The sequence below is a fragment of the Rhizophagus irregularis genome, chromosome 14, assembly GCF_026210795.1.
Source record: "Rhizophagus irregularis chromosome 14, complete sequence".
Classification (NCBI taxonomy): domain Eukaryota; kingdom Fungi; phylum Glomeromycota; class Glomeromycetes; order Glomerales; family Glomeraceae; genus Rhizophagus; species Rhizophagus irregularis.
The window spans coordinates 3,814,368-3,839,700 of NC_089442.1; the positions used below are offsets into that span (position 1 = coordinate 3,814,368).

The 25,333-nt window shown below is 28.3% G+C and overlaps 9 protein-coding genes across 10 annotated transcripts; 5 read left to right on the plus strand and 4 right to left on the minus strand.

Moving 5' to 3' along the window:
- Positions 1 to 23: 23 nt before the first annotated feature.
- Positions 24 to 4,597, minus strand: OCT59_006526 (uncharacterized protein). Its single transcript, XM_025309359.2, has 9 exons — positions 4,412 to 4,597; positions 4,178 to 4,328; positions 3,999 to 4,114; positions 3,360 to 3,730; positions 3,103 to 3,276; positions 2,085 to 3,024; positions 1,562 to 2,016; positions 454 to 1,460; positions 24 to 365 (listed from the first exon to the last, which is right to left on the minus strand). The coding sequence occupies exons 1-9, from the start codon at positions 4,563 to 4,565 to the stop codon at positions 131 to 133; spliced, it is 3,603 nt and encodes a 1,200-aa protein (XP_025176497.1). The 5' UTR covers positions 4,566 to 4,597; the 3' UTR covers positions 24 to 130.
- Positions 4,598 to 5,493: 896 nt separating this feature from the next.
- Positions 5,494 to 6,968, plus strand: OCT59_006527 (uncharacterized protein). Its single transcript, XM_025318292.2, has 7 exons — positions 5,494 to 5,593; positions 5,679 to 5,728; positions 5,800 to 5,854; positions 6,002 to 6,102; positions 6,174 to 6,204; positions 6,274 to 6,330; positions 6,411 to 6,968. The coding sequence occupies exons 1-7, from the start codon at positions 5,529 to 5,531 to the stop codon at positions 6,646 to 6,648; spliced, it is 597 nt and encodes a 198-aa protein (XP_025176498.1). The 5' UTR covers positions 5,494 to 5,528; the 3' UTR covers positions 6,649 to 6,968.
- OCT59_006528 (uncharacterized protein) lies at positions 6,938 to 8,374 on the minus strand. 2 transcript variants are annotated; one of them, XM_025309356.2, is made up of 7 exons: positions 8,202 to 8,374; positions 8,047 to 8,134; positions 7,925 to 7,983; positions 7,780 to 7,847; positions 7,510 to 7,713; positions 7,323 to 7,427; positions 6,938 to 7,259 (listed from the first exon to the last, which is right to left on the minus strand). In XM_025309356.2, the coding sequence occupies exons 1-7, from the start codon at positions 8,266 to 8,268 to the stop codon at positions 7,191 to 7,193; spliced, it is 660 nt and encodes a 219-aa protein (XP_025176499.1). In that variant the 5' UTR covers positions 8,269 to 8,374; the 3' UTR covers positions 6,938 to 7,190. The 2 variants fall into 2 exon arrangements, with proteins under 2 accessions (XP_025176499.1, XP_065998114.1); XM_066141315.1 differs by lacking the exons at positions 6,938 to 7,259; positions 7,323 to 7,427 and having other exon boundaries at positions 7,430 to 7,713; positions 8,202 to 8,371.
- A 331-nt stretch (positions 8,375 to 8,705) lies between these two features.
- OCT59_006529 (uncharacterized protein) lies at positions 8,706 to 9,674 on the plus strand (the record flags this gene model as incomplete). Its single annotated transcript, XM_025308685.2, has 1 exon — positions 8,706 to 9,674. The coding sequence occupies one exon, from the start codon at positions 8,706 to 8,708 to the stop codon at positions 9,672 to 9,674; it is 969 nt and encodes a 322-aa protein (XP_025176500.2).
- Positions 9,675 to 9,867: 193 nt separating this feature from the next.
- Positions 9,868 to 11,536, plus strand: OCT59_006530 (uncharacterized protein; the record flags this gene model as incomplete). Its single annotated transcript, XM_066141316.1, has 8 exons — positions 9,868 to 10,173; positions 10,248 to 10,326; positions 10,412 to 10,626; positions 10,705 to 10,777; positions 10,854 to 10,882; positions 10,959 to 11,033; positions 11,115 to 11,185; positions 11,419 to 11,536. 8 exons carry the CDS (start codon positions 9,868 to 9,870, stop codon positions 11,534 to 11,536), a joined length of 966 nt encoding a protein of 321 aa, XP_065998115.1.
- A 2,443-nt stretch (positions 11,537 to 13,979) lies between these two features.
- OCT59_006531 (uncharacterized protein) lies at positions 13,980 to 17,186 on the plus strand. The gene is made up of 5 exons (XM_025318294.2): positions 13,980 to 14,201; positions 14,468 to 15,105; positions 15,191 to 15,998; positions 16,097 to 16,270; positions 16,354 to 17,186. The coding sequence occupies exons 2-5, from the start codon at positions 14,478 to 14,480 to the stop codon at positions 16,724 to 16,726; spliced, it is 1,983 nt and encodes a 660-aa protein (XP_025176502.1). The 5' UTR covers positions 13,980 to 14,201; positions 14,468 to 14,477; the 3' UTR covers positions 16,727 to 17,186.
- A 1,116-nt stretch (positions 17,187 to 18,302) lies between these two features.
- On the minus strand, positions 18,303 to 19,116 carry OCT59_006532 (uncharacterized protein; the record flags this gene model as incomplete). The annotated part of the gene is made up of 3 exons (XM_066141317.1): positions 18,303 to 18,555; positions 18,620 to 18,638; positions 18,735 to 19,116. 3 exons carry the CDS (start codon positions 19,114 to 19,116, stop codon positions 18,303 to 18,305), a joined length of 654 nt encoding a protein of 217 aa, XP_065998116.1.
- A 148-nt stretch (positions 19,117 to 19,264) lies between these two features.
- OCT59_006533 (uncharacterized protein) lies at positions 19,265 to 20,613 on the plus strand. Its single transcript, XM_025318296.2, has 6 exons — positions 19,265 to 19,341; positions 19,507 to 19,629; positions 19,735 to 19,782; positions 19,856 to 19,904; positions 19,992 to 20,113; positions 20,173 to 20,613. Exons 1-6 carry the CDS (start codon positions 19,279 to 19,281, stop codon positions 20,455 to 20,457), a joined length of 690 nt encoding a protein of 229 aa, XP_025176504.1. The 5' UTR covers positions 19,265 to 19,278; the 3' UTR covers positions 20,458 to 20,613.
- Positions 20,525 to 23,941, minus strand: OCT59_006534 (uncharacterized protein; the record flags this gene model as incomplete). The annotated part of the gene is made up of 16 exons (XM_066141318.1): positions 20,525 to 20,818; positions 20,900 to 21,017; positions 21,087 to 21,178; positions 21,303 to 21,418; positions 21,487 to 21,565; positions 21,644 to 21,669; positions 21,744 to 21,855; positions 21,931 to 22,154; positions 22,223 to 22,325; positions 22,417 to 22,601; positions 22,679 to 22,813; positions 22,903 to 23,003; positions 23,079 to 23,244; positions 23,319 to 23,534; positions 23,610 to 23,671; positions 23,757 to 23,941. The coding sequence occupies 16 exons, from the start codon at positions 23,939 to 23,941 to the stop codon at positions 20,759 to 20,761; spliced, it is 1,980 nt and encodes a 659-aa protein (XP_065998117.1). The 3' UTR covers positions 20,525 to 20,758.
- Positions 23,942 to 25,333: the final 1,392 nt, after the last annotated feature.

Genomic DNA, 25,333 nt, shown 5'->3' on the forward strand with positions numbered 1-25,333 from the left:
GACTTCTAATAAAGGTTACTATTTTGCTTGAATATGTTATGTGACACAAGTTTATTTTCTCGCAACGATTTACATTATTACTATACTTTATTTGAAATTGATCTATTTTATGGAACGCTATGTCAAAACTTTAAGAATCATCAAAGGGTTGAAAACCATTTGATGGATGTTGAGCTGTATATCCCCATAAATGTTGGGTTTCTTCCAAGTGATTTAATACTTTGGGAAATACATCTTCATTAGCATTTGTTCCCCACCAAACATCGAGATGTCCGTAATTATTAATTTCATTATATACGTAATTATCTGCTCCATTCACTAATCGTAATGCGTCGTAACTCTTCTTCGTTGACTTTATATCGAATCTATTGATGAAGAAAAATTAATTGAATATAAATAAATAAATAAATATAAATAAATAAATAAATAAACAAACTTATATTTTATACTTACACAACATTCTTATCTCCATGAATGAAACAAATTGGAAAGTTTAGCCTATTTCGAATATTTTCTTGTGTTACATACACATTTTGGCCTTGGTAATTTAATAGCAACTCCTTTTTGGATACCTTAGCAAGATGTTGCATAGTAGTGAGATTAACAATACCGACAAATTCATCTTGATAATCATGAATTTGCTGGTTAATATTTTCGTGTTGATATAAAGTACCATAACAAAATGATGTTCTATGACATAAAGCATTACGACAAATTTGACCTTTCGATACCGGATAAAAACGTAATAATTGATCAAGTATTTTGTTGGTTAAATTAGTCTCTGGAGAAGTTCTTGCATCGAATAATGACTGACGTAGTACGAATCTAGTAAATGGAAGTATATTTAAACGCATTTTAACTCTATTCCAAAATCCAGCCGAAGGATGCATTGCAACTTGTGAAGCAATAAGGCATCCCACTCCTTCGATTTTTCTATCTAACAATCCCATAAATGTTGCAATTGATCCAACACAATGAGCAATTATACCAATTTTTTCAACACCGGTAATTTCACGAATTTTTTTAGTCGCTGCAGCTTGATCTAATCTAATATCATCTAAAGTTTGCTGTTCTTTAGAAGCGATATTTGCAGTTGACAATCGATTGTCAATTAAGAATATGTCATACCCGTGTTCTAAAAGATAATCCACTATATTATTTTTAATTAAATTAGTTGTCCACATTTCATGCGACATAGCGGCACCATGTACAAAAAGAATTGGTCCTTTTCTTCCACCCTGATATCTATGCAATAAACTTTTTACATCATCTTCAGCTATAATTTCCCACATCTCTTTTTTTGGTCTACTCTTATAATAAAATGTTTTTGCGACTGAAAAGGTTTGAGAATATTCTAAAGGAAGAAATCTAACAAATATATGTTTTAAAATTGTTGTTACAAAAAAATTTTTGAACGTAATCATAGCTTTAAATCTTGATTCAGATGTCTCTCCAGTTGCCTAAATGAAGTAGGAATTAAAATAATTTGTATTTTATATAAACATCACCAAATTTTTTTTTTAGTTATATAATTATAAACAAGACGCATCTATTTTCTTACCTTGAGTGTAGTTAATTGCTTCAAAAGATCAGAAGGTTTAATTCTTAGAATTCCTCTACCGACAACTTTTCTTATATCAGCTTCCTCCTCTTCGTCAATATTATCTAAATCATCAAGATGATATATTGTAACATATAAAGTAGTTGTAGACGTTACTTGTTCTGAAAATGTTCCATTCTTAATTAATTTATATCCTTTGAGTCGGTATTTTGTTCCATCAGTTGCAGACAAATTCAAATCATACATCATTTGATTAGAATCAACATGATCAGTTCTTGGGATAAATAAACGAAACTTCCCATTAGTAACAAGCAGCGGATCAGGTGACAACGCACGGCACGAAACTGTTCCAGTAATTAATGCAGAATGATCATCCATTTCAACTAATGTTTCAACGTTGTATGCAATTATTGTTAACATGAATTGCATTGTCGAATCTGAAGATTTTGCTTGCACTAAAATTTAAATTGCATTAGAAATGGTAATTAAATTTATATAAAAATAAAATATTTGTTGTGCTTACGTTCAGCGGCAACATAATCTGCTGATAAAACTTCGGTTGAAAAATAACCTCTCATAACTTCCGTGAAACTTATTCCACCTTCCAATATATGTCCTCGATTGGTCAAATCGAATTTTCGTTCATAAGATATAAGTGGCTGATCAAAATCAATTGGCTTTTTGACAAGATCGTAATTAATTTCCCACCCACGATCTTTTGCTGCATATTCACAAATTCTTTCAGTCAATGCACTAATCGTTAAAAATGGATTAACCCCAAGGGCAGTTGGTATAATTGAACCATCACACACGTAAAGTCCTTCATGAAGATTATTACTATCATCTACGAATACTTGGCCTTTATGATTTACAACACCATGTTTTCCATTTTTTCCTATACTACAACCTCCAATGGGATGAACTGTAATTAACTCACTTCCCAAAGGTTCAGTCCATAAAGGGGATGGAATATAAGTTCCATTAATTTTAATTGTAGCTTCTTCTAATATTTTATTTAATTTACTTACAGTGTCAGAAGCACCTACACCATTATATGATATTTTCAAGCGGTCATCTACTAATTCTATTTGGCCTGTATTATCGTCATGTGACATGATCAAATAAGTTTGAGTATGTGATGTAGCACCAGTATAAACTCCATTAAATGGCGATTCAATTTTTCTCCATAACTTTTTTGCATACTGTGATAATGTAGTGTTTTGTGATTCGGTACCAATTAATAAACTTCCTGCTTCGAGAACTAGTTTGAAAATTTTACCCGTAGATCCGGGTATAGTTCCTTCTTCAATCACATAACCTTCAAGTACATTTTCGGCGCTGCGACGCATATCAATAACACCAGTAATACATGGGCCAACTGGATTTTTCATGCTGGCTGTATTATCTTTAATTGGTCCGACACAATTAACAAGATAATCCGTGTTATAGCCAAGTCCAAATATCTAAAGATAATTTCCATGTATAAAGTATAATTATAAAACAAAATAAAAAATTCAATTGTTATAAATGAGACCACTTACATCACCATTTCCGCTGAATCCTTTTCCCAAACGATCGCTAATCTTTAAACCATAAGACTTCGATCTCATTAAGATTTCATTGGAACCAAACGTACCAGCCGCAAGAAAAACAGTATCAGCAATAACAAAGTAAAGGCTATGACGATTATCATCTGTAAAATTTGTACGTTTGTCCTTTGGAATAAAATACATTAATTCATATGTCAATAAAAATTTTTTTTAAAAAAAAAATAAATAAAAATTCTTTTTTAACCTACATCTAACCATTCATAAAATACAATGTATCTTCCGGTTTTTTTGCATTTTTTAATACTTCTTACTTCACATTCACAAAATATTTCACAACCGTGATTCCATGCATCGGGTATATAATTCATTAGTGTACTATTTTTACTACCATCATTAATTCCTGTAGCATCATTTCCTGTTAACGTAGAAGCACGTTGACGTACTCCCGCAGCATTAACTCGATTTTCGAATGTGACAGTAATAGGAGCCCTATAAAAATTTTTATGATATTCTTCTCCCAATAATCTCGCCTGAGTTTCCAAAGTTCTTAATTTCGGTAATTCAGGAAAATGAGCTGGATATTGACATGGTTGAAGCATTTCTTTTGCTCTTTCGTATCCTAAAAGCATAAAATTAAATTAATACTTAATGTGGCGCAGTAAGTTTGACTACCCCAGCCGCACCGGCAAAAATTTTGCACACAGGGCGTTATGCACTAACACGTGAAAATTAACTGTGACGAATAAGGGTGGCGAATAAGTTTTTACCTACTCGAAAAAAAACAGAAACTCAGACGGGTGTGAACTATGTGATGAATTAAAAGCGATCACGTGACTGTACAAAATTGCCGGTGCGGCTGGGCTAGTTACATACAAAAGAAAAATTACCTCTTTTCATAGAATCATGATCATTTTGAATTTCGTCAGGCCAAATTGACATTTGCCAGATACGATCATCGGCTTCAAGAGCTACATTTGCATTAATAAGAGATGTACCTCCGAGACTATAATAAATACAAAGAAAATTTAGATCGGAGTTATTGCAGAAATATCGACTTGAAACTTACCCGCAGGCTACAACAGCATTTTGATCACTACCATTATAATAATGGTACATTCCAGTTTTTTTACCGAGATGCTTTTCTGGAGAGCTATATTGAATTTCTTTCAAACATTCTTTTAATGTATTTGGATATTCTCCGGGCCATCGTTCTTTTCCTATTACAATGAATATAATGAATGTGTTTATTTTTTTTAAAAAGAAAGTCGAAAAAAAATTTCAGAAAAGGTTTGAGATTAACCTTTTTCTAATAATGCAACCCGTTTGCCGGCTCTTGACATGCGAGAAGCAGCAATTCCACCACCATAGCCTGACCCAATAACCACCACGTCATAATGTAATTTCATTTGATGTATAGGTAGTGATATGTGAGGATATTCATATTCTTTTGCCATTTTCAATTACGTAAATGCTGATTTGTATGATTATTTCTAAAAAAATTACGAAAATGGACTATATATATACAAATTCAACTTTGAAGTTTCACAAATTATTCCAAAGAATGTTCGTTTATAGGAAACCAATAAAAATATTACATGGTAAAAAGTTCGGCCGGACGGATATTAGAAAAAATTCTTTGATAAACCACGTTAATTTAATTTATTATATTGTCCATGTGAAATTAATTGTTTGAAAAAGATCGATCATCATCTATAAATGGACTATTGTAACTAATTTATTTATTCATACTTGGAAAATTTTAATTTTTGACGTGTGTTACCTTGTGTTTGGATAATAAAATATATCCTGTTAGAGATGCATCCGAAATCCGATTATTTGGTATATCATATTAAACGAATATGACGAAAAGGTTCAACCCGACGATTATGGCTGCTATGATTTTCCTAATACGTATTTTATTTGTATTTGAATTTATGGCTCTAATACTTTGATCGGATTATCCGAAACGCACCTTTACGGTGCTAGAAATGAACTCGATTTTTCTAAATTATTATTTATCGCGTTGATTATAGGTTAATATTCATAATGTCCACCTGATGCCTAACGAAGAATTATAAAAGATTTTAGCGAAATTGTATTCTGAATCATGCACCAATATAACCTGTTTAGGATGCTGTTAAAAAAAAAAATTTCAAATACAGTAATTTCATAATTTTTACTTTAATCATAAATGTATTTTTTCGTTTACGTTTCTTCAGCAGGAATATTTTTTTTCGAAGTAGAAAGGGTTTAATTTAATTAATTTCAGGCGGAATTAAGTTGAAATTATTATAATTCCGACCGACCGCTCAAAAGCTAATTTCTCATGTTTGTGTAACAGTTGGGTATAATTAAATCATAATTTTTAATAGCTAACAATTCAATATCGTACTTAATCGTTATTCTTCCAGTAAAATATGTCTTCTTATGGGGAAAGGATGTCTCGCTCGTTATTCGTTTCTGGACTTTCCAGGCGAACAACGTGAGTTATAAAGCGTGATATCCTTATTTTAGGAGATGCTAATATATTTTTTTCTATAATTTCTGGTTTTTTCTTTGGTCTTTAGTATTGAAGATCTCGAACCTATTTTTAGAGAATTTGGTAGACTTAAAGACGGTAGGTACTTTATAAGTATTATCCAAACATTTTGAACTATTTTTATTTACCAATTTTTACCTTTTACTTAGTCTATATACCAAGGGACTATTACACCAGGGAACCAAGAGGTTTTGCGTACATAGAGTATCCTTAAAGACTTATTATTCAAAGTTTTCTTACTGTCGATTAAAGATTCAAGTTTACTCGACCAAAAAGAATTGAATGTTTTTTAAAGACTTTTCCATCGGTCCTTGACAAGAAATCGCGGTTTTTTTTCTTCCTTTTTTCAAGATATTATGATGAACGTGATTGCGAAGAGGCTTACAGACACGGAACTGTCATATTACATGGGCGAGAATTGACTGTAGAATTTGCACGTGGATCCAGAAAAAGTAATGTCCTTTTCTTTTAATTTGATTTAGTACCAGTTATAATATCATTTTTACTATAATTCAAAATTTAGCCCCTCGAGAAATGAGAGGCAAAGATAATAGGTAAGTTTGATCATTGAATTTACTGATTAAATTGAATTCAAATTAAAAATTTAATTATACTTTTTATAGGTATTCTCCAATGAGACGGGGAAGATACGAAATACCTGAAAATTCTTACAGACCAAGGTTTATATTTGGTGATTAGATTTCAAAAAAGCAAATGATAATTAAGTAAATAAATCTTCTTTTTGTTTGTTGTTTTTTAGACGTAGTCGTAGTCCTAGCCCCAATCGAAATCGTAGATCGGGATTAGATTATAGAAAATATGATGGCGAACATGATAGAAGACGTTCTGGTCGATATCGTTCTCGCTCAAGATCATATTCTCGTTCGCCATCTGAACGTCGTAGAAGGTCAGAACAAGTTAATGGTCATCCTAAATCTCGTTCCAGATCTCCTAATGATTTACAACCGACATCAGAAATGAAGGATGAAACTACATAGTTTTTTTTTCTCTCAATGGAAACTTTTAGGCTTGATTATGAATAAAACGCAAATTTTTCTTTGATTATCTTGCTTGTAACAATTTTATGCATAGTTTGATACAGGAAAGTAATTATCTTCTATGTGGTTCCACAAATTATATAGCACAAACACTTTTTAATTGACGCTATGTCATTTTCTTTAGTTTGTTAGGTTTAATTAATTATACGTACAAATCACTTTTTTTATCTTACTGTATTGTTACAAATTTTACAAATTTGAAATTAACGGATTACATCGAATAGAATATAATAATAATTCAAGAATTTGTGTTCGTTTATAAATAATAACAATAGATTATTTTATACTGGATTTCGCGTGTAGATAGAACTAAAAAAATTAAAACTGATTATTTTGTTTCTAAAAAAAATTGGGATTATATCTATTTGGTCCAGTTATTTACAACAAGTTTTTTTTTTGTTAAATAGGAATATTGATAACTGATGTTCTTGATGATTTAATTGATTTAATGATTTAACAATCTATAAGAGTTATATGCGAACTCAACGGGTATTTCTCCAAAATTTCAAGATCAACTGTTTTTCTCTTCCTGCTAAACGCGATAATAAAACCTAAAATAATATTAATTAACTGATTTTACAATAAAGAATCACTTTTTTGACATAAAATCTTACTTCTGATTGTAAATGATAATTATTTTTCATTATTTCACAAACTTCATTTGGTTTATTTTCATTAATTAATAAAAGATAAAATACACCTTTATCCGATAATAATTTCTATAATAGAAGAAAAATATATATATATATATATTTTTAATATTTTATTAAATTAATTTATTTTAAATAAGAAATACTTAACATCAACTAATGGTAACATTTTGTCAATAATTTCTCTTCCATCAATTCCACCGGCCCATGCTTTCTCAATAATACTTTTTGATAAGTATAAATCATCAGAAGTAGTAACAACATAAGGTGGATTAAAACATAATATATCAATTGAATGATAAAGCCTTGGTAAAAGACCATTTACTAAATTGGTAGTAATAGAATCTAATTGGATCTAATTAAATTTTAATTTTTAGTAAAGATGGGAAAGAAAATTTATTAAAATCACGTGAATAAGTACCGAATTATGATATCCCGTCTTATTAGTGATGGCACTTGCATATGGATTTATATCTGTACATATTAAAACTTTTTTTAAAAAATATATATATAATATAAATGTTATTTTTATGTCCATAAATAAATAATCAAAAGAAAAAACTCACGTGCTGTTCCATCACCAAGTATTTTTCCAAGAAATGTTGATACGCACCCTGTACCTGATCTAATAATGATGATAAATTATTACAAAAAGATTTCTTTCTTTCTTTTTACTAACTTTACTAACCCAATTTCTAAACATATACAAGGTTTAATCTCATTTCTTAAAAATTCAGCATCTTTTTCAAGTGCATCAAGCAATAAAAATGTATCTTCTAAATAAAGACAGCTATTTAATCATCTTTAGTTTTTTGTAATTAAACTTTTTAAAGCAAAACTTACCTGCTGGTTCATATACAAGTTCATAGTCTCCGGGTGATAAATGATCTAAGTTAGGAGTTGGTATCATAGTTTTTAATTAATAAAAAGTTCGAGGAATATAGGTGAAAGTATTGTATCATTGAGGATACGTATTTAACAATGAGATGTATTGATTTATTGAATAAAGAATTATCAGTTATGATTATCGAGGGAAACCTGTTTATCAAGGATCGTCTGCACATCCGATTATACATCCAATGAAAGTAAACCAGATTGCCTTTATTTCTTTATCAACCAATAAATACGATGGTAGTTATGTAAGTTTTTAAGCCACTGAATATATTCATGAAAAAATTATTAAAAATTTCCAAGGAAAAACTAATAATTTTATAATACTTCGTATTTTAACAAAAAGAGAAATTATTCTGAATTTGACGAGCGATGATTAACCACCTAAGATATTAAATCAATGCGTTTTTTTTTCGTACAGAAATAAATCCACGTATATCCAATGGTTTGTTCAACATGCAACATATGATTAAAAGATTGCTTTCAGCGAATGGAAATAATATAACTCAAGCCAAGCAAGAATTGAGATGGCTTACGCAATATGTATTACAAAAAACGAGAAAAAATTTCTTTTTTCTGTCAGAAGAAAAAAATTTAAATGAAATTGAAAAAAATTTATTAAATGAGTTAATTAATGAAAGAGTAGAAAAATCAAAACCATTACAATACATACTTGGTACACAACCATTTTGTGATTTAGAAATCATCACTCAATCACCTGTATTGATTCCAAGATGGGAAACAGAGGAATGGACAAGCAAAGTTATTTCGATGCTTGGACCATTTCTTCAAGAACGAAAAGGTAAAGAAAGAACAAAATTTGAAATCTTAGATATATGTACAGGATCAGGATGTATTGCATTATCACTTGCTCATCATCTTCCAACAAACTCGAGTAATATACATGGTATAGACATATCATCTAACGCACTCTCATTAGCAGAATTAAATTATTTTACATTTAATTCCAAAAATCAATTAAAAAATTCGGTAAAATTTTCTAAATTAGATATTTTAAACGCGACAGATAATGAAATTGATCTATTTATTAAAGATTCCACGGAAAGTGGAAAAGGATTTAACATGATATTATCTAATCCACCTTATGTTACTAATGAAGAATATAAAACATTAAAAGATGATGTTAAATTATGGGAAGATAAAATTGCTTTAGTCGCTGAAAAAGATGGAACCGCATTTCATGAACGTATCGCGTATCATACTACTCGAAATAACGGATTATTACGCTTCAAAGATAGTATACAAAATTATTTACCGCAGTTAATTATGGAAATCGGTGGAAGTCATCAAGTTAGGAAAGTTATTAATTATTTAAAGAGTTGTGGCTTTAAACATTTGGAAGTTTGGAGGGATGCGGCAAAAAAGGATCGATGCGTTGTTGCAAAATTGCAAAATTTTGGATGATCAGGAAACTGCGGGACTGCCAAAGATGGTAGCAACTACAACCCTCTTATATTAAAAAAGTTAGTTGTAATACGTAGATTTTAATATTTGTAGTTACCTATTATAAAAAAAAAAATAAAATTATAATTTTCACCGCATACTTTTTATTATACTTTCGTTAAGTTTAACTGTTTAAAGTTTGCAAGTCAAAATAATGTTTACCCCTACTCGGCATGGTTTTATTCGCGGAGTTGATAAAATAGCCAATTCGGTTATTTTCGCTATTGGCCCCGTATTTATCATATTGGCCATAGGCTTGATCGGAATGGCAGCATTGACATATTTTACAGTTGTTTTTCCTTATTTTTATCAATGGGATGACGATTATATTTGGACAAAATTTTCTTATTATGCTGGATTATTATTTAGTATATATATGATAGTTTGTATCTTTTTTCATTATTATATGGCAATTAGAACAAAGCCTGGAGGTGTATTAAATGCTGGAACTGCTGAAACGGTAAGATACATTCAATGCTTTTAATTATTTAGAATTAATAAAATTTAATTGATGTGAAATTATTTTTTATGTAGGAATCAGATGATCCAACACTACGAGAATTATTTATTGAATTGGAAGAATATCAAGTATTTCCGAAAACATGCAAAAAATGTAAATTAATTTATATGAAATTTCTTAATTTTATTAATTTTATTTATTTTATTTTATTTTTTTTAAAAAAAATAATAATAATAAGGCCACCTTCCAAAACCTGAAAGAGCACATCATTGTTCAGTGTGTAAAAAATGTGTATTAAGATTTGACCATCATTGTCCATGGATAGCGAATTGTGTTGGACATTTTAACCATAGATATTTTTTACTTTTCATGACTTATTTGGTGGCCTCTTGTTTTTATTTTGTTGCTGTTGGGTGGAAAGTTTTTTTGATCAGTCTTGATTTTGAAGCTGAGGTGATTATAATTAAAAATTATTTTGGAGGCTCTTAACGCAATATAAATTGAGTCTAATTAAACGCTTTTCTTTTTAAGTGGAACTATTGGATGCCAAGACCTTATATGGCCTTATCATTTTTGCTTGCTGTCGCAATCGGAATAGCATTAGGTATATATAATTTGTCTATTATTTTACAGTTTAGAAATTAAATATTTTTTCATATAACATATAAAATGTTTTATAGGAGGAATGTGTTCATGGCATTATTATTTAGTAAGTTTAATTTTTCTCTTGGATTTATTTAAATCTTTTTTTTTATTAAATATATTATATATATATATATTTTCAGGTTTTCACATCACAAACAACAGTAGAATTTTATAATAATCAATACGCAAAACGGTCAGCTCGACAAAAAGGAGAGGTAATAAGATAATTTGTTTAATCATTTAATCAATATCAATTTAAAATTTTATGAACTTTAAAATTTAACTATATTATTTAGGTATTTGTAAACCCATATGACGTGGGATGTTTAAACAATTTTCGTCAATTCTTTAATGTTGGCCAGAATTAGTGAGTTATCATTTATCTTTATTTTGAATATATTTCTCACGTGATCTTATTTTTTTGAACTAAACTTTTTTTTTCTTTTTTCTTTTCTTTCCTTTCCTTTTTTTTTTAAAAAAAACAATAGCAAATAGTAAGTGAAAAAAAATTACGTTACTTTTCTATTAATAAATAATTTTTAATTATGATTTGAGTGTATTTTATTTATTAATACGTTTTATTTATTGTATTTTTTTAAGCCCAATATATACGATATTTCTTCCTATACCGATATTACCGTCAGGTAACGGTAAAGTATGGGAGAAGAATGCAATGCAATATACAACAGTTAATGATATTTCAGATGATACCGACTAAATATATAACACCAGCATTTATATATATATTCGTCGTAATGGCTTGTTAAAGCTTTAACGTTTGTATATATTTACTTTCATAGACGTAATAATTATATTAATCAAAATATGCGAGATTTTTTTTTTTGTATTTATTATATCTTTGATCAAAAACTTCATCACATTTTATATTATTTTTTATTCCCTCTCATGTATAAAAATTATTCAAGGGTTTATACGCGTAGACTTTTCCTTAAATGGTATTAATTTGAGGTCAATGCGTGTAAAAAAAAAGTATATAATTTGTTTAGATATTCTAACTAAATAATTTAAATTGTAACCAAATCGGATGATTAAAAAAAGGGGAGTATATATAAAAGATAATTCACTGTTTAAATTAAATTATATTAATATAATACAAATACCGTTTTTATGATGTTCATTAATTAACAATAAAATAAAGATTTTTTAGAAATAGATGCAATATTTTTTTTTTTTAATCGAAATTAACTCACAGTTAACAATGTATCAAAAATTACTATATATAGATTACATTAATTCATGGATTTCATGCTAGGTAGATCATTTTGTATAACCATAAAACTCACGTGTGAATTTTTTTCAACTATAAAGGGAGAAGTCGGAATGTTTGCGGAATTAACAATGACGCAATTTATTATGTAATCAATGAATAACAAAACAGACAATGATTTACATCGGAAAATTTTAGAAAGTACAAAGTTTTATAGCATGAGAATTTGATAAATTTCAGCTGCAAATTAGCCGCGTTGTTAAAAATTCTACTTTACATTATATTTATTATTATTAGTATGGGGTCCGTTATTTATTTAAATAATACAATGAAAAGGTGGTAAATTTATAATTAATATTTTTAATTAAGGTAATTATTTGAAAGAGGAGGGAAAGGTTGTGTACGTACAATAATAACAATAAACAAAATAATAATAATAATATAGATAATAAATAATGATAATTGCGGAAATGTTAAAGGTCGTGATACACAATTAGTAATTGACATGCAGATGTGTTACTTGAATGTATTTCATAAAAAGAAATATTATGAAAGACAACAACAATATATCATTGTAATAATATGAACTTTTTCTCTCTTTTTTTTTTTCTTCTTTTTTCTTTTTTCTTTTTAGAAAGGGAAAATGAAAAAGAAAAACTTTCACAGAACTTCTTTTTTTTTTTTTATTTATATAAATTTAACTTTTTTACAAAATGATAACAGGTTTAATAACCAGAAATTAAATTTCTATGAATGAGTTTCCTTTTAAAGTTGAACGTAGTACAATTATTGTTATTTAATATAATAGTAATAATAATATTTATAAATAAAATCTGTCAAATACCAGATAAAGTTAGAATTGAAGCAGTTTTCATTATTAATAAAAAAGAAACTCCGTATAAACTTTTACAACCTTTTTTTTTAAACTTAGTTTAGACTAACTGATGATATTCACATTGTTTCAAGCAGATCTTAACGATTCTCCAAGCTCAACTAAATTGACTAATAATCAATTGGGAAAAGTATTTATTTTTCTTAAGCAGGTACATAAAGTTTTATTTTGGTTTTGAGGGAAAGTGATATTAACTTTATCAGGATTAAATAAAAGGTGAGAAAAAAATTTTGTTAATTTTCGCATGTGACCAATCGACAATTTCAATTAGGGTTGATCGTCACTAAACATTTTCCTGTGATTAAAAAAAAAAAAAATATTGCAATGGAAATAAAAAAATGTAACATTAAAAAAGAGATTGTGGAGAAATAATTTCATTTTTCTATTTGTTTAAATAAAATATGGAAATATATTCAATAAGAAAATAATCCAATCATAAAGAAGAACTGCCGTGCAAAAAAAACAACTTTACACCCTCATACGGTTTGCTGTTACTAATAATTATGTTAAAAAAAGATTTTATTTAGGCGCAGAAGAGATGTTAATTGAACAATATCTGTTTTTATTTTAGTTACACAAGTTTACATTTTACAACATGTGTACATCCTATCGTATTTCTAACGTTCTACATGTTCATTGTGTCACCAAATGGGCAGACAATTTGCAGAAATCACAGACTTGGGCGTGAATTATTTACTGGTTAAGTCAGTCATATTTATATCATGCATACCCCCAAATAATAAACAAAAAGACGCAAACCTCGAATTTACTTTTTTTTTTATATTATATAAAAAATTATATAACATGTATACAACATGCATGTATATTGTATATATATTTTTAACTACTACTATTATTATTACTTATTATTACTTTAAATTTTACATAATTTATATTATGCTCAATACGTCATCGTTGTAAATGGCAACCTTTTTTTCTTTTTTTTATTTTATTTTATTTTATTTTTTTTTATCTTAACACCCTACTTTCACACTTTGCCACATTTTTTTTTGAGGTTACATTATTAGTTTTGAAAAATACGGCTGATCAATCTTTTCTGCCCCTTAGCGCTCGCTCTGTTCGACTATTTTACTAAGAGTGACTACATCAGTTCAAATATTTTCATATTATTTATTGAATAATTTAACTACATTACGTTCAACTAAATTCTTTGTTACCTTCTGTTACAAAGAATTTATCGGTCTTGTTATAATAATCTTTTTAAGAGAAAAAGAAACCAAAAACTTTTTAAAATTTTATCAGGTAAATTTAAAATTTTAGTTCTCTCTCTCTCCCTTTCTCTTTTTTTTTTTTTTTACTCTTTTTACTTCACCCCCCAATACAGAACTATTAAGGTATTGCTTATTTAGTTCTGTCATAATAAAATTTTGAGGGATACAATTTTTTTTCATTTTTATTTAAAAAAACCTACTAGATAATAAGGATCGATATATAAATCAGCACGTATTTTTTTTTAATTAATTCTTAAATATTTCTTTTTTCATTATTTCATTTTTTTATATTTATAGTTAAATCTGAATGGCTCCAACAAAACTTAAGATCAAAGGCAATAAAGCATTCTCACTGTTATCGATAGAAACTGACGAAGATTTATCTAAAACATGGCGTTTAATGACAAAAGTAAAAGATTCACTGGAATATGGAATGCGTTTGGAAAATTTATCTTGGCGACTTTGGTTCATGCATCATCTTATGGTCCATGGAAATAAATCTATATCTCAAACACAATTTAAAAAATTATCCACTGCTACAACTAAAAAATTAGAAAATGAGAAAGCAACCAATTTAAAACATTTAGCTGCTCCACTTTATCGACCTCCTAAAGCACAAGAAATTTTGGAAAAGAAAGGGAAGAAGAAATATGCTAAAAAACCTAGCATAAGCGCTGTTGCTAATGTTGGATCACAAGTAAAGAAAACTAACCAGAAGACTAAACATATCAAAACTGCTTCAGAATCTGTTTCTACTGAAATAACTGCTTCTTCGACCAATAATAATAATATTAATGATAATAGTACTGAAGTTAGTGATCATTCACAAAATGATTATGGAAATAATAAAGAAATAATTACCTCGATTAATGGCCAAAATAATGCTGAATTATTGGAGTTGGATTCACTCGAGGACAATCATATGAGTTTAAATAGTAGGTTTTTTTAAAAAAAATTATTTATTTGTTAACTTATTAATTATTGTTATACCCTAATGTCTTTATATTTTCTTTTATTAAGTTGGTGTAGATGATATTTTCAGATACAATGAAGCAAACCAAGAATTTTACTTACGTCAATATACCAATGATCAAGATCCATATCAAGTCGTTTCATTGCCAGGAATTTTCACTCGATCGTTTGATGCTCACGCTATATTGGATCCTAATAATCAGCAACCTACAATGATGGTCGAATTTAATGATGTTATGAGAGTTCATCCACATCATCATTTCTATTCTTCTTCCGACTCATCAGAACCACCTTCTCCTACGGATTGGTATCCTTCGCAAAATTCGGAATTGCAATCAAGTATACCATACCCGATGAACGTTGGGCACGATGCTGTTTACGTTAGCAATAGTGATCATTCACCTTCACATATCAATGTCGGTCCTATGTCATTAAATACTTCACATGATACTCCAATAAATACTCCATTAAATACTCCTCTCAATACTCCCACTACTGCTGAACATCCACACGGAAGTCTTTCAAATATTTTGTATATGAATCAATATCCTGAACAAAATAATACAAATAATGCATCAATTTCTCTTGGACAACAACAGCAACAGCCGCAACAAGGATCGGCAAAATCAGTGTCATCATCAACTTCTCCAAATTCCACCACATCATCGATGGATGTGCCGTCTGCTGCTCGCCCTTCTGCTAATAATTCAACAGGCTCATCAACATCTGAAAATAGTAGACCTAAAAAGGCTCATTCTAATGGTGAACAACAATGTTTCAATTGTGGCGTGACGTCGACTCCTCTTTGGAGACGTTCGGCCAACGATGAACTTTTATGTAATGCTTGCGGTTTATAGTAAGTAATTATATTTAACAATATACATATATATTTTTATGATGCAATCGTTGTTCAATTTTATTAATCACATATTTCTCTTTTTTTTATTAAATTAGTCTGAAATTACACAAAATGGCTCGTCCTAAGACTATGAAGCCACATATTGTACGTAAGGATGCTCGTGATGATGAAGCTGCACAACCAGTCTGCTCTAATTGTGGAACAATGACTACACCATTGTGGAGACGTGATGAAGAAGGACAAACGCTTTGCAATGCCTGTGGCTTATAGTAATTATTATTAATATGTTTATTTAGTATTTATTATTTTTTTTTTAAAAAAAAAAATAATTAATTAATCCTATTTATTTTAGTTTTAAATTACATCATGAGAGACGACCGTTGTCCATGAAGACCGATGTCATAAAGAAACGACAGCGATATGAGAATGGACAAGCGCCTAATCGTCGAGGAGGGAAAAAACAACGCTCACAAGATATAAACCAACAAGAGGCTCAACCACAACCGCCACCACAAAGTCAACAAGCACAAGTTGTATATGAACCTAACGGATCTATGGCTGTTCCTTCAACAACGATTCCTTCGATAGGATCAATTTCAGTTGGACAGTCGTCTCCCCCAGGTTTAGCCATGCGCCAATCTTCTACAACTACCACCGCGAATACTACCAACACTACTACTACTACTACTAGCAACACTAACAACAACATCAACGGATATCAATGAGATCACTCCATAATAAGAATAAAGTAACAAATACTTTATTCTTATATTTATATTTTTTTTTCCTTTTTGATGATCCTTTTCTTAATTATTGACTAAATTAATTTTATTATATATAAAACAACCCCCAAAAAGTCTTGGTTACAAACCAATATATACAAATATCATTATCAATTGAACATTTTTGCAAAATGTCAAGAAAAAAAATGATATTTTGTTAGGACTTTTAAAATCTTTTTCTTTCGTTTAGCTTACATTAAATTTAATAATCAATCCTTCACAAAAATGTCTTTACAAAGAGCATATAATTATTCACTATCGCAACAATATAACACCATCATCACCCATCATCATCTCCTTAATATCGCATCAAATTCAAACAAAAAAAAATGTATTCTCGTTCAATTTAATAATTCAATTGTAAACGATAATACATTAAGAAACGAATTGTATAAATAATATCAAAAAAAAAAAACAAAACAAAACAAAAAGAAAAAAAAAACGAGAGAACAAAAAAAGTTTCACAATTTATTTAGACGGTCTTAGGAATAGATTTAATGCTAGTGTTTCGTATTAGATGTATTTATGTGAAAATTGGATACATTTTCATTTTTAAGATTATGATGATGAATCCAATTCCATTATTCCCATGCATGATCCTCTAGTATTTAGTAGTGATTCAAGTGTTGGATCTTTTATTTTTGTATATTTATAGTCAGGTGGGAAAGCTTTCATATTTCTTCTTATAATCATTTTTTTTTCTCTGTAAATTTTTAATGCTCTTTTTTTATTATTATTTATTTATTATTATTTTCCCCTATTTGATTATTTTACATTATACAATCATTATGCGAGATTATGATTAAATTTTTTATGATAAAAAAAGAATTTTTTTCACATTCATATATTCCTTCCTTTCATAAATTATTTCCTTAAAATTTCGAAACTCCTTCTATTTACTATACAAAAACGTTTAAAAAAAACTTACTATTCATATAAATTCAAACCCAAAAAAAAATCCTAACTCTTTCCTTATAACAAGAACAAAAAAAATTCTTTTTCTATGGTTATGCTCGGATGATTTTTCTTTTTATTTATGCTCCAATACTTTTTCTTTCTTTGAAATTTTTTTTTCTTGAAACTTTTTTTTTTATAATTTTTTCTTTTTTTCTTGTAATTCACTTTTTGTGTGTATATGTAAATAAAATAAATAGCACTTTCCACACACATTCATATTTAAAAAAAAAAAATTTTTTTTTTATAATGTATTGTTTGTTATCATTAATTTTATCGTGTAAAATCAAAGAAATAAAAAGATTAGTTAGTAAACTTATTAATTATTTGAAGAATTTATATCCTCTATAAAGTATCCGTTCAGATAATTTTATATGGCCACAAGATTTTTTCGTCACAATGAACAATCAATTTTCATAAAGAAAAGATGTTCATTCAAAGAACAAGGATGATTTTTATCATCATCTGGAAAAAAAATAAAAAATTTTTTTTTCACTTACGTATCATATAGTCCAAAAAAAAACGTGACTAATGACAAAAAAACGAGTTCCTTTCATAATGTTATTTAAACAAATCTTAAGGGCAAAACAGGCCAATAAACCACTTCTTCGTCTCGTCGACTATTATTTGTGGCTTTATTAGAAACATTAAAACTTTGAACAAACGTAGAATTAACTGCCGCTTCTAGTGTATTAATGATCGTGCAAGAGTCTCCATACAATTCTTTTGATTCCACGCAAGGTTGATTATGAAATGACGGAATAATTGATGGATCAGGTTCCGTGTCAAGGTAATTATCATCTGTTGATGATGCTTGACTTTGTAAATTATCATCATTATCATTATTATCATTATTGTCATTATTATTATTTTTTTTTTGACTTTGAAATCTCTTCCGCAACTTGGAGAAAAATATTTTTTTTTTTCAAATTTAATGTTAATATAATTATGTGAGATACTTGTTCTATTAAAGGAGAATCGAAATCAAATAACTTACGTTGTTGTTTTCTTAATTCAGAGAAACGGAACATTGCTATTGCTTCTTCACTTAACACAAACTCAACTCCTTCAGCCTTCTCTTCTTCCCTTTCTTCATAATATTCCTCTTGATACTCGTAATTTTCATACTCTTCGGGCTGTTGTTGTTGATATCTACTTCCTTCTTCTACACCTTCCTCTTCAACTTTCCATGACCACCATGGTGTAGTTGAATTAAGCGCATGAAAAAAATTCCTATTTTGTATAAAATGAGTATGATGAAAGTCATGGAAACGAAGAAATTTTTGTGTAGTAGTTTGAAAGGCAGGAGGTGGTGGAGGGTGGGGTGGGGGAGGATAAAATTGAAGATAATAATTTGGAGGCAGTTTATAATAAGACATATTTATTATTTGAAACAGATGTTACCAAACTAAAACTAAAAGAATAAATTCTTTTATGAATCATCGATCTGATTAGATCTTGGCACGTGTTCATGATTCACAAAATGTTAATTATAAAAAGGACCAAATGAATTAAAATTAGTTGTTCGAAATATCATAACAATGACAGATGATAATTCGGTTTATAAGAAACTTGAACTTTTAAAATCATTCTCAGCTTGTGATGTATGTCAGTTATAAAGTAGAGAATTTTTTTTTTCTTTTACAAATGGTTTTCCTCAAAGTACTTTTGAATTCAATTTTTAAAAATAACCTAGATAACCATTTATGAAGAAAAAAAATTTGTAAAAAAATTTTATCATGTAACTAAATTTCAAGAATTTAATTTAGGTTGCCGATGCTCTTCTCAGATTAAAACATCCTCTAGGAGGATATCTACCTGACATTGTTATGTTTTCACCTGAATATCAATCAGGAGATACTAAACTTGTTGGTCCTGTTTATACTGTTAAAGTGAATTTTTTTTTTTTTAAAAATAAAAAAAGAAACTTTATAAAAAAAAATTTATAGTTTCGAACAAGTTTCAAATAACTTTTATTTATGTGGCATAATAAATAGCTTGTACCGAAATCCGATACAACTTCACCTAAAATAGATAAATCTTATGTATGTTCGCTTCACTAAATAATTGTGATTTCGATTTAAAAATTATAAATAGATCTAATAATATTATATATAGGTTGATACAGTTCCTTCCGGTAGTGTAGTGTTTCTATCTACTCCGCAAAGTATGTTTTTGTTTTAAAAAAAAAAATAATTTTAAAAAAGATTCCACTATTTTAAAGATGAAAAATAAAATTAAATTATTATTATAGATTCTGTAAATGCCGTTTGGGGAGGATTAATGAACACAAGGGCTAAAATACTTGGAGTAAGAGGTGTTGTGGTAGATGGTAGAGTACGAGATCTTGACGAACTTCGATCTGATGAAACTCCAGTATGTAATTCGGGATTACAAATATTTTTTTTAAAAAAAAAAAACTAAAATATATACAGGTTTTTGCTAGAGCGGTTTCAATTTTATCTTCAAGGGAATTTACACGTCTATCTGAACTTAATATTCCAGTAACTCTTAATGGAAATCATGATCCTCCGATAAAAATTAATCCTGATGATATTATTCTTGCGGATTTAAACGGTGTCGTATGTATCCCTAAAGACTTATTGGATCAAGTTCTAGATTCATGTGAGAAACATACTGTGATGGATAAAAATCTTAAAAATGCTTTATACGAAGGAATGACTTTAACCGAAGCAAAATCTATACATAGAAAAGGTTAATTATGTATATATTTACTTTTTGAGTTTATTGATCTATCTATCGGCTTACAGCCGTGTTTATGAGTCTATCTTATATAATTTCCTTTATTAAATTAAAAAAAAAAGGATCTTGTAATAATTATTAATAAAATTTATATATATATATATATATATAAAACAAACCATTTTTTCAGTAACATAGTACTGTATTTTACAAAATTTTACTATTTTAACAAAATCATCATATAATAACGAACCCTTTTTATAGCAACTTAACAATTTATAAATAATTTTTCTAATTGATTATAAAAATTTTCGCTTGTTACATAGCATCGAAATTAACAAATCTTGAAGCCTTTCTTTTTTCATTTTCATCTTCTCTCTACCAAATAAGAAAAAAATTATCAATATAAATTTAATAATTAATAATTAAATATTTTAAAGTTAATTATCTTTTAATTACCTTTTCAATATAATTTAATGTAAATACAACAATAGCTAAAATTATTGTTACAATAACTAAAATCAATAATACCCATGGTATCCAATCACCTGGATGAATATATAACTCTCTTGACCATCTATTAAAAGAGAGCATCGTATGTTAAGTGAATTGTGTAAATATCTGAGCTGATTTAGCTATTACTTACGTTGATGTATCATATACTCCTGCTGGCTGATAAGGAATAATAATAAGTTGTGAATTAGGTATTACTCCTGCGAAACTGGTAAAATATGCACTCTAACAATATTAAATTTTTGATTAGTAAAAAAAAATATGAATTTATCACCAAGATAAAAATTATTACATAATTATGACAACATATATAATATATTTTTCCGTCCAATAAATAATACATAATTACCTGATTTCTTGAAACTCCAACAAATAATTCTTCAACATAATTATTTGTACGCCCAAGTCCAAAAAGTGAATATGGTGTTTGTAAAGACAAATATCCACTTTGGAAATATTGTGCAACTATTTTTACATATCATAAATATATTAATATTCATTAAAAGGTATAATATAATCTAAGTTTAACATACCTTGATTTGCTCTTTTCCTTCCAGAGGTATCAAGTACAGTGAATTTAAATTCTGCACCAGGATAATTCACTCCATAACGCTATAAAAAACATAAATGAAATATTTTTATTTATTTCCTTTTTTTTACCTTTACAAATAATAATAAACTATAACTAACCTGTTTATGTGCCACCCCATTTAAAACTATTATAATAAAATAATACACGTGATTTAATATATTTAAACATAATAGGTATATAATTAATTCAACTACATACCTAAAGTCTTAAGGAAGAATGCATCATTAAAGTAATTGTTATGTATCATTCGTACACCTCTTGATGCTGTTTTATCACCAGTAGCAGTAAGTACTAAAATATCCATTGTTCCCTAATAATAATAATGAGTTTCATATAAAAAAATTTTCTCATAGGTTGAATAGTAAAAAATTAAAAATCTCTTTACATCTTCGTCAAGATCCAGAAAGGCAGCATTTTTGGCATTTTTGATATCACTGAGAGGCTGGGCACCATCATTAACTTTAATAAATGTTCGTTTTTGTGATGCGACTGCCGAAGAAGAACATTTGCGATTTGTACATAAAATTGATTCTAGCAATGTTACATGTGATCCTTTGGAATTTGAAGTAATCACGAGTAAATCCGGATATCCATCAAGATTGTAATCACCTAACAAAAAAAAGTGTCAAATAAAATGTACAATAATAAACAAGAGCTAAAAATAAAAATATCTTTACCAATACGAAGAGAAATTGGTAAAATTCCGTTAAAATCTGGATCCAATAATACAATATCTTCTCCAGCAGGCAACTCGCTCTGAAGATCCAAGATAACATAACCCTGACATTCAAATAGGAATATTAATTATTCATAACATATTACATTATTTTATTATTACTCTTTATAAATGTGTATATAAATCTTAACTTACGCCATTTGATGCATCAGTTGTCATATCAAAATTGAAACTATCATCCGGTATACATAATTCCGATGCTTTTCGACAATCCTTAGAATCTTTATTCTCACATAATGGCATTTGTCTGTTATATGCTACATGAATCTTGCATCCGTTGTTACATACTGGAAACACCATGTCTAATGTTCCATCACCATCTAAAATGAAATACGTAAGAATAATTGAAATTATATGCTCCTAACTTCTCAGATAAGAAATTAACTTTTTAACAAACCCATATCTGCAAACGATATTTGACCAACGCCTTGTGGTAAATCGCCAGACTTGCTAAATACATAACCATCCATCGTATTCGTCCATATTTGATACGTTAATTTTCCAGAAGTGTCTTGGCATGTAAGAAACAAATCTATAAAGTATATATAAATATTTTTTTTATTTTTTTATATATTTAATTATTGTATTTCCCAAAAAAAATTTTATTATTTACTTTCATACCTGACTTGCAATCACCATTAAGATCAATGAAAGCATTAGAATGTGGATCTGACAATGTACAAGGTGGAACATTAGAATCAGGCAGTATAGGTAACGGCACTCTAAAATAAATAAAAATATTCAATTAATGTTGTCATATTTTTAATTTCTCATTCGAAATTTATTAACATTCTCACACTTCAAATAATTCTTGTGTAGTTTCATTATATATATTCCGCCATATCGAAAGCTTCGTATTATTATCAAAACTATGTCCTATTAAATCAATTTTCATATCACCATCAAAATCAAATGGAATGGGTTGTTGATATGTTGCTGGTTTTACATTAATAAAATTAGGATCTAATATCATATATTATTCAGTTAGAGTTATTCTTAATGTATAATAATTTAACAATATAGAAATAAAATATTACTAAATGTGTCATTTTCATATCCAAAATACACTCGCATTAAAAGAGGCTCTTGTTTTCTATTGTTACTTAATGGATTGGTCTGTCCCATAACTAAAATATCCAAATTCCCGTCATAATTATAATCTCCCGGTAATATATTTGTAATTATAAAACTATTTTCTTCATTTGGCAATATTGTTATATCTGCATGTGGTGCTTTGGTAAATTTATAATTCGCTATAGATGATAAAAATTAATTTTTAACAAATATAGTCCTTTTTTAAATAATGAACACAATAATTAATAATTTACCATGATTCCACAAATAAACACTTATAGACCTTTGATCTGAACTTAACACTAATAGATCTGTACTGATTTATTCAAAAAATTAAAGAATTCGATAAAAAGATTCATTGGCGATTCAAGTAATAAAGTAAAAATCTAAAACATGCTCACTATTTATCAGAATTGAAATCTGCAAAAGCCGCTACTGTTCCCGATATATTTCCTAAGCCAACGTCATTTATAAGATAAAGCCCACTACTTAAATACTTTTCACGTTGAAAGAATGAATGTGTTTGAAGAGGTAAAAATATTAATAAAACTAAAAAGCCAAAATATTTTACAAAAAAAGGAAGCATCGTAAAAAAAATGAAATAAAAATAAATAGCCCAAAATAATGAAATTATGATGTTTCAAATTCTATCAAATGAAAATTACAAATTATAAAAAAAAATAAATCGTTGCTCATGATCTCGACCAGAAAAAAACTTCTTTGGATCAGTAGCTTTTTTTGGTCTTTAAATTCGTAACAATTAAAAATAATTTATCAAATTGACGAATTATACTAAAGGCAGTGCAAAAATTTGATAATTTTTGTTGTATTTGTGGCTTAAAAAAATTTCTATTTATATCCTAATTCTTGACGTGGCTTTCAAATCGGGCGGTACTACTTTTAATTCCTGGTTCAAATTACGGTATTTAAGAATTAAATTAACAACAGAATAAATTTCTCGGTTACAGATTAATCTAATAAATTATATCTTTGGATTTTGGTTTATGTTATCCGTTTTGGCCTTCTTATATTTCTTTTGACAGAAAAAATTCATTTAAACATAATTCTGATAATATAGAAATGAAGTAATATTTATTAACAACTTTTTCGATCGCAACTAATGAATCGATAAAGAATTTCCATCATATTTCTTTCCTACACACTTTCAAACAGTTTTATCATTCAATCTGCCAGATTATCTTCAAATTTCAATATTTTCCTCACAACAAAAAAATAGCAACTCAATTAAACTTGATAGACGGTACGAAAGTTTGAAACTTAAATTGTCTCGCTTAGAATGTAAATAGGTATTCAACATCAATTTCGGTCAAGTTGAACTAGTACGAGTTTGAAAATTATTTATAAATCCCTTTTAAATAAATTTAAAACGGATTGGTAAAAATTTGCGCGAAATTCTAGCACAAGAATATTTACAAACCCATGGCACAATTATTTTTAACCTGGAAGAATGAAAATTGGCTTATTATGTAAATAAGCACATAACAGAAAGTAAGTGGCTTATAATATGTAAAACAGTTAAATGTCAATTCGAACTCACAAAGACGGGTAATGCAAATAGCAATAGATTTACATAATTTTTTAACTTTTAGGATGGATTTGCGTCTTACTAATGGACCTCTAGCGGTAGAATAATAAAGGAATTTTCATTCTACCTACTGTCTTTAGTTCCTAAGCTTGTTTGATGAGCTAAAGTTATCAGTAAGATTTGGAATATCCAACGGATCAAGTGATATATCCACAATCTACAGAGCTAGGATAAAACGAATAAAACGCTCCGTTTTATCTAACGTGAAAGAAAAGGCTAGGATAAAAGGGATGTCCATTGATTGGTTACGTATTTAAAAAATATATTGATTTTGCTCCAATAAGACAAGTTCCAATCAATAATTCCCGGACTATCATTTCTTACTAATGAGATCGACGAATCTCTTAGATGCTAAAAAAGTATCATCTTAAA

Bases quoted from the DNA above. Each gene is read 5' to 3' on its own strand.
- OCT59_006527 (XM_025318292.2), top strand. From the start codon at position 5,529: ATGTCTTCTTATGGGGAAAGGATGTCTCGCTCGTTATTCGTTTCTGGA. The intron at 6,205-6,273 runs GTAAGTTTGATC...TACTTTTTATAG, and splicing joins ATGAGAGGCAAAGATAATAG to GTATTCTCCAATGAGACGGG. The intron at 6,331-6,410 runs GTTTATATTTGG...GTTGTTTTTTAG, and splicing joins GAAAATTCTTACAGACCAAG to ACGTAGTCGTAGTCCTAGCC.
- OCT59_006533 (XM_025318296.2), top strand. From the start codon at position 19,279: ATGACAGATGATAATTCGGTTTATAAGAAACTTGAACTTTTAAAATCA. The intron at 19,342-19,506 runs GTATGTCAGTTA...AATTTAATTTAG, and splicing joins AATCATTCTCAGCTTGTGAT to GTTGCCGATGCTCTTCTCAG. The intron at 19,783-19,855 runs GTATGTTCGCTT...TATTATATATAG, and splicing joins CTAAAATAGATAAATCTTAT to GTTGATACAGTTCCTTCCGG.
- OCT59_006526 (XM_025309359.2), bottom strand. From the start codon at position 4,565: ATGGCAAAAGAATATGAATATCCTCACATATCACTACCTATACATCAA. The intron at 4,115-4,177 runs GTAAGTTTCAAG...TATTTATTATAG, and splicing joins AATGCTGTTGTAGCCTGCGG to TCTCGGAGGTACATCTCTTA. The intron at 3,025-3,102 runs GTAAGTGGTCTC...AATTATCTTTAG, and splicing joins GATTCAGCGGAAATGGTGAT to ATATTTGGACTTGGCTATAA.
- OCT59_006531 (XM_025318294.2), top strand. From the start codon at position 14,478: ATGGCTCCAACAAAACTTAAGATCAAAGGCAATAAAGCATTCTCACTG. The intron at 15,999-16,096 runs GTAAGTAATTAT...TTATTAAATTAG, and splicing joins TGTAATGCTTGCGGTTTATA to TCTGAAATTACACAAAATGG. The intron at 16,271-16,353 runs GTAATTATTATT...TATTTATTTTAG, and splicing joins TGCAATGCCTGTGGCTTATA to TTTTAAATTACATCATGAGA.
- OCT59_006528 (XM_025309356.2), bottom strand. From the start codon at position 8,268: ATGATACCAACTCCTAACTTAGATCATTTATCACCCGGAGACTATGAA. The intron at 7,984-8,046 runs GTTAGTAAAGTT...CATCATTATTAG, and splicing joins TGTATATGTTTAGAAATTGG to ATCAGGTACAGGGTGCGTAT. The intron at 7,428-7,509 runs GTTAAGTATTTC...CTTCTATTATAG, and splicing joins AAATGTTACCATTAGTTGAT to AAATTATTATCGGATAAAGG.